Raw genomic sequence first — 12558 nt, 5'->3', positions numbered from 1 at the left:
TCAAGGGGCCAAAGAGCCGCATGTGGCTCGTGAGCCGCAGCTTGCCGACCACTGGTTTAGACATTTGAGAGGCAGCAGCAGCCCCATTTAAGATGACTCCAGCTTTTCAGAGCGCTGCTCTCCTGAACTGTGTGAACTGTGTTATGTTTAATAAAACCAAGGCCCTTACGGTAGAGACATCCCTGGCACCCTCTTGCCTATCTGTAACTCACTGCCTGTGGGTTACTTCCAGTCCTTCCTGACCTTGTTCTTGGACGTGCGGCTGCCGGGAAATGTGTGCCCTTTGTGGAACATTCCAGAAAAGTAGCAGGTTCTGCTCTGGAATATCAGTGCACTTTCTCCCACCCAGACTTCTCTGCTTACCACTCCCTCTGCATTGCAGACACCACACTTCCCGCCGGACTCAGACCTTCTTCTGAAAGCAGCCGGCACCTACCACCGATTCCTGACCTGGCCCATTCCGTACTGCAACATCAGCCAGGAGCTGCTCACCTTCATCGACGCTGAGCTCAAGGCCCCAGGTCAGTGCTGAGGCAGCTTGTGCCGGGAGCAGGGATCATGCAGGCAGGAGGTTCTTCTGGAACTGCTCTTGGGCTGTGATCCTCCTCACCTCTCAACCTTCAGCTCGTCTCTGCCCATGGCCCCGATTCAAAACCTTGGAGTCTCCTCTTTATGGTGCGGTGTGTACCATGTGCGCACCAGCATCAGATGGCTGAAAGCAGTGAACGTAGGCAGTAACTCAAGGGGGAATTCTTGACCTGCCCGGTGTTGCTCAATTGGTAGGAATTTCGTCCAGTTACACTGAAAGGCTATGGGTTCGATTCCCGGTCACGGCACATACCTGAGTAATGGGTTTGATCCCTGATCCCGACCCAGCCTGTGGGAGGCAACTGATCGATGTTTCCCTTTATCTGTCTCTGTCTCTTCCCCTCTCTTTGAAAATCAGAAAATGTCCTCGGGAAAGGATAAAAAGGGGGGAAAACAGAGGACTTCTCAGGGGAGGCTGAGCAGGCGTTCAGGGCAAGGAGACCACACCATGCGGCCTGTGCCTCTGCTCTGGTCATGCAGGTGGTCTCTGAGGCTGCCCAGGTCCGACAGCGAAGCCCGTGTTGACACGAGGCCCTCACGTGTTCTCTTTGCCTCAGGAGCACGTGGGGAACTGTGTGTGTGGACAGGTTCAGTCTGGCCACGGAGGGTGGCTGGTGTTGGGAATAGACAGTTAATGGGCGCCATGACAAGTGCGGGCAGGGGCCTGGTACTAAGTCTTCATATGTAGAGTCTGAAAAGTAGGAATTCTTGAGAAATTGCAGGTGCTATGATACACATGCAAATGAGGTAGAAGCAAACTATTGCAGAGCAAGAGAAATCATAATCAAGTATGATGCCCTGAGAGGTACTCTGATATTAGAGCAACTCGTCCCATCAGAGGCTCAAAGGAATGAAGTCAGTTGTTACTGAATGGATAAAATTCAATATCCGTTCCTAATATTTAAAACCCCTCTAATATATGAAAACTTCTAATATACGGAAGTGTTCTAGAGGCATTTCCATTTAGTCAATAATCTTTCTCTTCATGCTTACAATGATTTTGCCTATGCAAAAAAATAAAGATATTTCCTTTTCCAGAGAAGATAACATTTTAATAGGTAGAAATCAAACAATTGCTTATTTATCAAGACTAAGAGGATCACCTGAAGGACTGTCAGACTGGTAAACAGGGAGCTAAGAGCTTTGCCATATAATGGCATTAACCAGTTAGAAGACATGAAAAAAAAACCCACAACAATTTGCAATAGCGACTACAAATATAAAATAAATGCAACTAACCTACATAGAAGAAACAAATTTAACCAAAGGATAAATAATTTAAAACACATGTTGCTAGATTGAGTCAATATCACAATAATATCAGGTGTTACCCTGATCAAAATACATCAACATCTTTTACAATTTAACAAAATAGAGAAAGTCTATCAGTGCCCTACAATAGCATTTACCCATGCGTTTGATATATATTTATGTATTCTTAAAGAAGAGTAAGGATGGATAGTTCCTTACTAGGTCTTTGAAGGTACCCTAAGGCTATATGAGTTATGAAAATCATACACTATTGGGAAAAGAATACATGAATAATGGAGCAAAATAGAATAGCTAGGAACAAATGAAATAGTAAAAAATTGTTATATAACAAAGTGGCATCCTCAAATGGGTCCTGAAAAAAAATTGGTCATTTAATGAATGATATCAGGATAATGGAGAGACCATAAAAAAATGAGTTAGAATTTTATCTCCAAAAAACAAAATTGAGTTTTATAAAAATAACTTACAGTTGGATTAAAAGCTTAAGTGTAGAAGCAAGACCATAAAAGTCATAGAAGAAAAATAGGTCACCTGAGCTTAGAATGGAGAAGGATTGTCCCTGCAAGACAAAAATTATAAAAGGCCAACAGATTTGAGAGCATAAAATTTAAAGCTCTTTATTTGGCACAACCCACTATAAGTGAAAGGTAAATGACGAGCTAAGAAAAATATTTTCAATAAAAATAGTATTCAAATCCATGAAGAGTTCTTTTGAGTCAATTAAAAATAGGCCAACCCACCAATGAAACTGTGACAAAGCATGCTTTAAGCACATCAAAAAAAAACCTAAAACCATCTGAGGAACAACTCTCAAGATATTCACCCTCATTAGTAATAAAGAAAATGCAAAACTTAACAGTGAGACACCGTTTTCCCCTAACAAATTGGCAAAGATTTAAAAACAAAAAAAAGCCAGTATTGGTCAGGAAAAGGGGAGCTGTGTTCTCTAAAACATTAAAAAGAATATCCTTTCACCCAGCAATTCCATTCCTAGGAATTTGAGCAATTATGGCTATGCAAAGATTTTCCTACAAGGATGTTCATCGATGAATTCTTTCTAGTAATCAACCAATTCCAAAAAACCTAAATATTGGACATGGCTGAGTATAGTGTAGCAAAGTCATTTGGTGGAATGCCATCATTAGAAATGATATAGGAATGTAATTACTGAGATCAGAAGATGTTGGGTAACTTGAATTTTTAAAAAACCAGGCCCCAAAATACCATGTATGTTGTAATCCCATCTTTTCTTTTAAATCTCTCCACACCAAGCCCTATGTAGTACGGACAGGGTTTCATTCTCACTGTACACATTATACACATAGAACAGAGGGACCAAATCTTATTCCCCAACAGTTCACGAACCCTAGAAAGCTCAGGACTGAAGCTCTGTCTGTAGGTTTCTTTGAGGGATTCATGACTTCCTTCCCCAGCCAATCATCTATCTGATCTATCTGTTCCCAGCCAATCATCTCTCTGATCTATCTGCCCCCAACCAATCATCTATCTGATCTATCTGCCCCCAGCCAATCAGCTGTGTGTTGTTACAGAGCAGAGCAGGCACAGGCTGAGGTTGGCCATCACCCAAGTCTGCCTATTGCATGAACCTCACTTTATGGGAGAGACGTGGTGGAAGAATGAAGAAATCAGGAAGACCCTGAGGAGAAGGTGTTGAACTAGGAGGTGCTGGGGCACATGATGAATCGAGAAACTGCCAACCTAACTCCCCAAGGCACCCTAAATGAACAGACCAGTGTAAGGTTAATCTCTTTCATGCCCGTCCTTCCCACTGTCCCCAAAGTAAGTAGGACCAGATCACTTCTGGGCTTGCTGCTGGGGACCAGAATGCCTTTAACAAGAATGGAAAGTTTTATTCCTGCTTATGATTTAGACGGAAAGGATTTCAGTGCACATGCCTTGGCAGGACCTTCTGTCTATACCAGTGGTCGGCAAACTCAGCAGTCAACAGAGCCAAATATCAACAGTATAACGATTGAAATTTCCTTTGAGAGCCAAATTTTTTAAACTTAAACTATATAGGTAGGTACATTGTCATTAACTTAATTAGGGCACTCCTAAGGCTTAGGAGGAGCCACACTCAAGGGGCCAAGGAGCAGCATGTGTCTCGCGCGCGCAGTTTGCCGACCACGCGTCTATACCAAAGATTTAAACAACCCTTTCTTTCTTTGACATGGCCGAGGGCGATGTTGGGTTGGAGGAGGGCCGTCACCTGCAAGTGGGGCGACGGCTTCCCGATTTCGAGTGGAGCCAGCTGGCCCTGCTCCGCTGAACGCACGCGATGCCTGGAAGTGTTTTTGCGGGCAGCTGAGCAGGAACTGTTCTGGGCAGCCCAGCGAGCAGATGGGGAGCAGAGGGGCGGGCTGTGGCGAGGCCCAGATGCTGGGACATGGGGTTCTGAGCCTGGGGGACAAGCGCCAGGCAGAGCAGCAGCTGGAGCTGGACCCAGAGCAGGGAGGACCCGTGGTGCTCTTGCCCCTCCCTGCTGAGGGGCAGTGTCCAGGGACCACGTGAGGCCTCAGAGATGCCGGTGACCCAGAAGGCAGATGTGTGGAGAGGGACTCGGGCCAGGCTGCCCGTGCTAGGAACTTCTCTTCCAGGGAAAGCAGAACTGAAACAGGAAACCATCTCCTTCTCATGTCTTCAAACAAAAACCAAGCTCTCATACAAATGCACAGCGAGCCCGTGCCCCAGATGTGTTCACCCCGTCTCCGAGGGAACCAGCGACACGACAGAGCTGGTGTAGAGGAGGGTGCGAGAAACTGATACGGGTTTCTCATGCAAGCTAGAATAAGGTTGCACAACTAGATACCAAATTAGTTAATGTCATCTAGGAGAATAAAACTGTAACCTTTGAGGGCATCTTTTGTCCGGAACAAAACACTCATCTCACATCCCACGTTAACCTCTGATTTCACAGAACCTGAGCCCTCATCAACAGCAAATAGTAAGTTGAACAAAATTGACCCTCATCTGCAGGAGCCTGAGGTGGGCTTGTTAGAAAATGCTTCAGTGTGGTTTTGTAGAGGCATGTGGCTGAGTGCCCCACCCCTAGTGAGCCCAGCCGAGAGAGGCAATGGGAGGAACCAGGGAGGGGCTGGAATGGAGGCCGGAATGGGCTCTGGGAGGAGAAGCTGAGGCTCAGTCACTTGGCGGTTACCAGTACCAGGTATCAGCCCTCAGTGGTTTCAAGTCCTGGAGCTGCGGGGCCAGTGGAAAGACATTTTACTTATGGGAGCCTCAGTTTCCTCATCTGTAAAATGGGAGGAGGATCCCTCCCTCTCAGAGCAGTTTTCGAGGCTAAATGCTGACCGCTGACCGACGTTGATTTCACGTTGCTTGGGCAGTAGGGTTTGGGGTGTGTTGGCTTAAGAGAGAGGTCCTGGCAAGGTCACAGGAAGAAGATGACCAGGGGCCTGAAGAGCTGGGCCCTCCACCCAGGGAGCCTTAGGGAGCGAGTTGCCATGGAGATGAATGAAACAGTTTACTCCACTTTGATGTGGCTAGGTAGCAGAGGAAGTGGGCAGGTTATGAAGCCCCGGGCCTCCCCCTTCTTCCTGACTCCACCCCCAATAGGGTGCCTACTGGCTCCGCTCTGGGGCTGGCAGGAAACCTCACATCAGTGCTACCAGGTCCTGCCCACCACAACCCTCTGGGGTTAAGCCCACATGTTTGTCAAATATTTATGCTGTGACCACATGGCTGCGCTCAGCAAAATACTTGCCTGCAAAGAATTTATCTGTAATCCTGAGGGGTGACAGTGGGCATCAATGCCTGCACCTCACCCAGACCACGGCCATGGCCCCGTGACGTAAGAGGGAAAAGCAATATTACTCCCATTGTGTGCATGGCACAACCAAGACTGGGAGAAGTTTGTTTCTTGCCCAAGCTCTAAAGCCAGGTGTGAGAGGAGAAACACGGGCCTTGGTATGACAAAGACGTCTGCTTTGTCACTTATTAGTTGGTGACCTGGGGACAGGTTACATAAGCTTTCCTCATCAAAGCAGGACTGAAATTGTGGTTGATGGGGTGGTGGTGGTGGTGGTGGTGGCAATGGCTGCATTACCTGTGCTTACGCTGCATTCAACATTGCTAAGAATCGGTCCCATCCATCCTCCGGCAGCCCCCTGGTTAGTCACTAGTATTTCCATTTTTCAGATAATGAAACTTGAGGGCCAGACAATTAAGGAGCTTTTCCGTGGTCACATAGCTAACAAGAGCTCTACCACTTGAACCCATGTCTGTTCGAGTCAAAAACTACCTTCTCACATTGCAAAATGCTGTTTCTTTCAAAAGACCCAGGCAGGGGACTGCATGACTGACAGGTCCCGGGCCCTGCTGGCTCCCAAGCACCTTCTGCCCTTGGGCAGTTTCTCCTGTCCCTTTCCTATCGCCTAGTGCCCTCCCACCCTGGGCCTCCTGCCATCAGGAAAAAACCTGATGAGGTCAGTTCTGCCTGTCGACAGGTGGCAGGTGAATTGTGAATATTCTTCAGTGGCAATACAGTGGGGCCTTGACTTACGAGTGTCCCGACTACGAGTTTTTTGAGATACCAGCTGTCTCTCAGCCATTTTTTTTGCATTGAATTGATAGAGTAATTTGAGTTAACGAGCTCCTTAACGCGCTCGGTCTCGTAAGTCAAGGCCCCACTGTACGTTTCTCTTGGGACATTACTGATCATAAACATTTGCATCTTCTACTTTTTGTCTCAGATTATGGAATGAAAGGTTTAGGTCTCTTAAAGGAAAGTCAACCAACATGGACTAGTAGGAGAGGGTCTGGTCTGTGCTGTTTTTACTCCGACCCCAGATACATGGGAGTCTTTCCCCCACACGCCCGTTCTCCAGCTCCCCAGACACCAGCTGGGTGTCCACAGATTCAATCCAGTTCGGACCCTCACCACCTGGAGTCAGCACAGAACCCGCGGTGGAGGGCTCAGTCCCGCAAGACTGGCCCCCACTTCAGGTGCTGACCATAGCCCAGGTCTCCCTTACATTTGACCAATCAGCTACAAATCAGGGCTTCCCAGCGCTCCCTCCTCAAGTGCAGTAATTTGCTAAAACAGCTCCTAGAAGTAGGAGAGCGTTTTACTTACGTTCACTGGTTTATTGGAAAGGATACTATGAAGGACACAGAGGAACAGCCGGGTGAAGGGGTACAGAGGTCGAGGTCTGGAGGGGTCCTGAGTGTAGGAGCTCCTATCTCTGTGGAGTTGGGGTGCACTGCCCTCCTGGCACCACCCTGGGAGCTTTCTGAACCCCATTGTTTAGGGGTTTCATGGAGGTCCTACTAAGTAGGCATGATTGACTCAATCTTGGCTATTGGTGATTACCTCAATCTCCAGCCCCTTCCCCCGCTGAAGGTTGCTGGGGGAGGTCACAACATTCCAGCCCTTGAATCACTCACAGGGCTGGCTCCAGAGGGCAGCCAGCCCCCTTCTGGAAGCTATCTAGGGACCCACCCAGAGTCACCTCATTAGCATAAACTCAGGTCCAGTCAAAAGGGGCTTGTTATAGATCAGCGGTTCTCAACCTGTGGGTCGCGACCCCTTTGGGGGTCAAATGACCCTTTCACAGGGGTCGCCTACAACCATCGGAAAACACATATTGAATATATAATTACATATTGTTTTGTGATTAATCACTATGCTTTAATTATGTTCAATTTGTAACAATGAAAATATATCCTGCATATCAGATATTTACATTACGATTCATAACAGTAGCAAAATTACAGTTATGTAGTAGCAACGAAAATAATTTTATGGTTGGGGGTCACCACACGATAAGGAACTGTATTAAAGGGTCGCGGCATTAGGAAGGTTGAGAACCACTGTTATAGATGCTCCTGTCACCCCATCACTCAGGACATGACAAGGATTTTAGGAGCTCTGTCCCAGGAACTGGGGATGAACATGTACATATAATAAATGCAAATATATATTCCTCATTATATCATGATACTATAGGGGAAGACTCAGGGAAGGAGTGGAAGGCAGATGTTCCAGAAATCACAGGGTGTGATTAGTTGAGCTGGCTGCCTATAAAAGAAAGTCTGAAATAACAGTGGCTTATACTTTTGACACCCCTCCCCCTCACTTCCTCCTGTTAACTGGAATGAGGACTTGATGGCCGGCACTCCAACAGCCGTCTTAGACAATGAAATGACCTTGAGGACGAGGTCTCCTACCAGGGATGGAGGAGCAGAAAGATGGGAGAAGCCTAGAATGTTCATGGGACCACGAGTAGGAGAGGGTCTGTGCTGTTTTCACTCTGACCCCTGGATTGCCGTCCACCCGATTTTTTGTTTCAACGTCTTCGTTGGGGGTGGGGGAGTCTCATCTGATGCTCCGCGCTTCACTTGGGGACTGTTGGCATCCAGGATATCCAGCTCTGGAAATGACTCCCTCTGGGCCAGGGTGTGCCCAGGGGCACAGACGTCCTCCTAAAAGTCCCCCAACAGCAAAATCAGGCACAGGGCAAGGTTTTATGGTGTCTGCCTAGCTGATATGAGGCAGCTCTCAGCTCTACCTGCACTGCGATCCCCAAATGAGACTATTCAGGTATTATCCTATATAATAAAAGCCTAATATGCAAATTGTCCCTTGAGAGTTTGACCGACCTGGAGTTTGACTGCTTGCTATGACGTGCACTGACCACCAGGGGACAGTGGGGAATGAAGGAAGGCCCCAGCAGGCAGCCAGCAGCTGGGGGAAGGAAGGCCCGATTGGCCCTGATTGGTGGCCAGGCCTAGGAATCCTACCCGTGTACGAATTTCAGGCACTGGGCCTCTAGTCCTAAGATAAACAGAGAGAGAAATACAAGATGTGACTGAATGGTCCTTGTCATGGAGACTAATGGAGCAGAGCAAACTCCAAGGAGAAAGTGGTCAACAGTATCAAAGACGCAAAAAAAAAGCAATTCAAGGAAAATGATAAGGTTGAGGCCTAGGGTGTTGTGACTTCAGGAGGGCAGTTCAGGAGGGCAACTCAGGAGGGCAGTCTAGGAGGGCAGCTCAGGAGGGCGGTCCAGGAGGGCGGTCCAGGAGGACAGTCCAGGAGGACAGTCCAGGAGGGCAGTCCAGGAGGGCAGCTCAGGAGGGCGGTCCAGGAGGGCAGCTCGGGAGGGCGGTCCAGGAGGGCAGCTCAGGAGGGCGGTCCAGGAGGGCAGCTCGGGAGGGCGGTCCAGGAGGGCGGTCCAGGAGGGCAATGGGATTGGAAGCCAATGGCCGGCATCTGGAAGGAAGCCTGATGGAGGGGAGTGATCTTGCCGGCTGCTCCCCTCCCCAGGAGAGTGGTAGGCTGCGTGGCCTGTGCCCATCGAGGCAGAGTGGGAGGCGAGGCAACGGGTCCGTGGGGTGTGGGTTACCGTTAAGACGTCCCATGGTAAAACAAAAGAGCAGACGAGTCGAGAGGAGGCGGCTTGTCTGTGTGCTCCTCGTGGGGAACCCCTGCAGAGTGGGCACCCTCATCCGCTCCAGCGTTTGAGTAAGGGAGTACAGGAGTACGTATGTGAGAGCTGCCAGACAGCGTTCCCAGTCCTGATAGGAACAGCCACTGTCCGGGGACTCTCCTATCAAAACAGACACAACAGTCACGTCCAAACATGTGACACTTACACAAAAGAAACACTAAGCAGAAGGCCCAGATCAAAGCAACTAGGTGCTAAGTCAGAATGCATACATTGGCCATTTTCTTCCATGTGCTAACAAGCATCAGGGCCTTCCTTCCGGCTTTCTGCAACGCTTCCCGAGTGGATCGCCTTCCTGCTCCCCACTCCCACCGGCCCGGGCTGGCCCTGCCCCTGACAGGGAGACAGGGACCCCGTAAAGGCCCATCAGGGGTCTGTGGCCCCTGAAAAGTTGTGGAGGCCGGGCCAAGATGCTGGGGGAAGGAGAGAGTGTGGGAGGGGCTGAGGCTGAGGGGATGGCCCGAGGGGTGCCCGGCGTGCCCACTGCCGGACACCGGGACTGCGAGAGGGCAGTGTGACAGGAGCCAGGACTGCTGGACAGCGGGAGACCGGCCTCGGTTCTCCTCTCTGGGTGCGCTGCCCGCTGCCTCTGAGGAGCAAAGCTTGACAGGTGGCTGGAGCCAGGTGGGGCCTGGGCTCATCCTGTCAGAGGCCCCGTAGGCGTCAGGCGTGACCTGCCCCTGGGCCTGAACCCCATCCAGGAACTCCTGTCCTAACTGTCCGGTGCGGCCACTGTGAGGCGCAGGCCATGAGCGCCGAAGGACCAGGTAACCGCGTGAATCTGTTCTTTTTCTTTGGCCACAGGAATCTCCTACCAGCGGCTGGTGAGGGCTGAGCAGGGTCTGCCCCTTCGGAGTCACCGCAGCTCCACTGTGTGAGTGCTCTTGGGGAGCGAGAAGCAGCGTGGGGTGGGGTGGGCATGGGACCGCACCCACTGTTCACCATTCCTGCACCAGCACCCCTGCATCCCTCTCTCGCTGCACCCCAACCAAGCCCCCCGCAGACAGGCTTAGATGGAACCCCGGGATTGCTGGTGATGTTTTGTGCGCAGAGCCGCTTTCTGGGCTGAGGGTCTTTTATCAGATTCCTATCAGGTCTGAGACTTAAAAAAAAAAAAAGGTTAAGATCACCTGCATTGATCATGCCAGGCACTGGGCACACATTACCTCACTTCACCCCACTTTTCAGATGAGGAAACTGGAGGTCAGAGAGGCCAAGTAACTTCCCCAAGGTCACACAATGAGTGTCTGAGCCAGGACCGGAACCTCAGTCCTCCTTGGAATGCCATGCTCTTCCCACAGTGTCTTTCTGCCAGTTTTTAAAGCAGCATTTTCCAAACTTTTTTTCTTTAACCAGAATCTGCAATAAAGAATTCATTTTCTATGACAGCCTGGCACATGCGTGCGCGCGCGCACACACACACACACCTGAAACAGGTTTCATGAATTGAAACTTACCCTTACCTCCTAGGGTGGGCTCTGTCCCCTTCTATTCCATTTCATTTAAAAGGCAATTCTGGTGGTGACTTCCCAAGTGGATTGCATTGCCCACTCACGGGTCTGTGTCTGCAGTGTGACAAACGCTAGGAGAGCAGCCTCTGTTCCGAGGCCCCTCCAGCGGGTCTCCGGGCGTGTGGGCGCTGTCTCACCCGGACACCGGGGCGCCCAGATGCTTCAGCTCCAGCAGCAGAAACTGTAGTCACCTGCTCTCCCATCCCCAGGCAGTGCAGGTCCTGAGAGAGACAGAGGGACGAGCATATTTGTAAATGTTAGCTTAGCAAGTAAATAAGCTCCCTCCCGGGCGGAGGCAGGGGGCTGGTGAACGCCCACCAACATCGCCTGGGCACTTACTGAGCTCTGGGCACCACTGTGGGCATGGCTGCTTCCTGCAATCCTCGTGCTGACCTTGTGGAAAAGGCATTTTTAAGGCCAGGGAACTGAGGTTCTGAGAGGTTAGTAGGAGGTCTCGGGGCTGAGGGGGAACCCACTCCTGTTTTCTGTGAGTTGGGAGGGATGGTCGGTTTCCCAGCAGAGATGGCGTGCAGGCGGCGAGGGCGCAGGCTGGCCGGGCTGGTCCTGCACACAGGGAGTCAAGTAGGGGCGAGTGAGGTCCTGTGTGCCCAGCACCTGGGATCAAGCCCTCAGTGAAGGAGAGGGGCTCAGTGAGGGGCTGCTTACGTGAGCCTGCCTCCTTTTTCTTCTAAAGAGAGAAATCACACACAGTTTCTCCCCATGCTGATGCCTCTGACAGCGCCCGGTCCTGAGCCCAGGGCCCCGCTCCGGGCAGATGCCCACAGGGACTGGGCGTTGCGTTGCTTTGCACTGGTGTGAATGCAGCTCGCGGCGTGGGTTTGGGAAAGAGCGCAGCAAAGGGCAGCCATGTGCATGACAGCGTGCACGGGCGGGCACAGGGGCACCGTGATGGCTCAGACACGTTCCAGGAGACACAGCGACGAGGGTGGGCGTGGGCGACGTGAGAACCGTCCTGGGTTGTTAACCGTTAACTGAGTAATTGACACCTCGGGGTTCACGGTTCTCAACATTTGTGTATGTTTGAAATTTTCATACTGAACGCATTTCACACGCACTGAGGAGGAGCCGGGGTGGAGCGGAGAGAGAGACGGAGGTGGCCGGACACACACTCCTCCCCGGCCAGTGCCGGCCAGTGCCGGCAGTTAGAAGAGGGTCCCCCGGGCAGAGGACTCGGATGCAGCCCTGACTTGGCCCTCCTTCCTCCTGGCAGATGCCACCCCACCCCGCAACCCGTGGCTTGAGGAGCAGGGCAGGGGCCAAAATTTCAGCCCCCCTGCACCACGGCATATGTCTGTCTGCTTCCCCTTCCCAAAATGATTGCCTGGCTTCCAGCTACCTCACCTAAAACACAGTCTTCTCTTGAGTAATCTTATATCCATTCAGATGTCCTGTAGAGAAAAAAAAAATGTTTATATAAAAATTAAGGTCAAACTTATTTTTAAAAAATTGAGTTCAGTGTTGAAAAGGTCTTTGAAAACACCGGGTGAAAAATACTCAAAAGTAGATCATACACTTTCCTCTTGGAACCGGGACCCTAGAGCCCCACCTCTCTCGTGGCCTCAGGCCCTGCCCGGGCTGTGAGGAGGCCCAGGCCTGAGCGGGGAACCCAACCCCAGCATGAGGCGTGTGTCAGCGCCCCGGTGCCCACAGCCACTCCTCTGTGCCCCCAGCACCGTGCT

General features: G+C 50.7%; 1 protein-coding gene across 1 annotated transcript in view; it reads left to right on the top strand.

Moving 5' to 3' along the window:
- PIK3R5 (phosphoinositide-3-kinase regulatory subunit 5) overlaps positions 1-12558 on the top strand; it is a 34385-nt gene that overhangs the window by 6556 nt on the left and 15271 nt on the right. Inside the window, 2 exon segments of the mRNA XM_015562536.1 lie at positions 383-521; positions 10152-10255. Of these exon segments, the coding sequence (XP_015418022.1) occupies positions 383-521; positions 10152-10255 (243 nt within the window).

This window comes from Myotis davidii, unplaced genomic scaffold (genome assembly GCF_000327345.1).
Source record: "Myotis davidii unplaced genomic scaffold, ASM32734v1 scaffold37, whole genome shotgun sequence".
Classification (NCBI taxonomy): Eukaryota; Metazoa; Chordata; class Mammalia; order Chiroptera; family Vespertilionidae; genus Myotis; species Myotis davidii.
The sequence above is the reverse complement of the archived record's forward strand: the minus strand, read 5'-3'. Positions and strand labels throughout refer to the sequence as shown.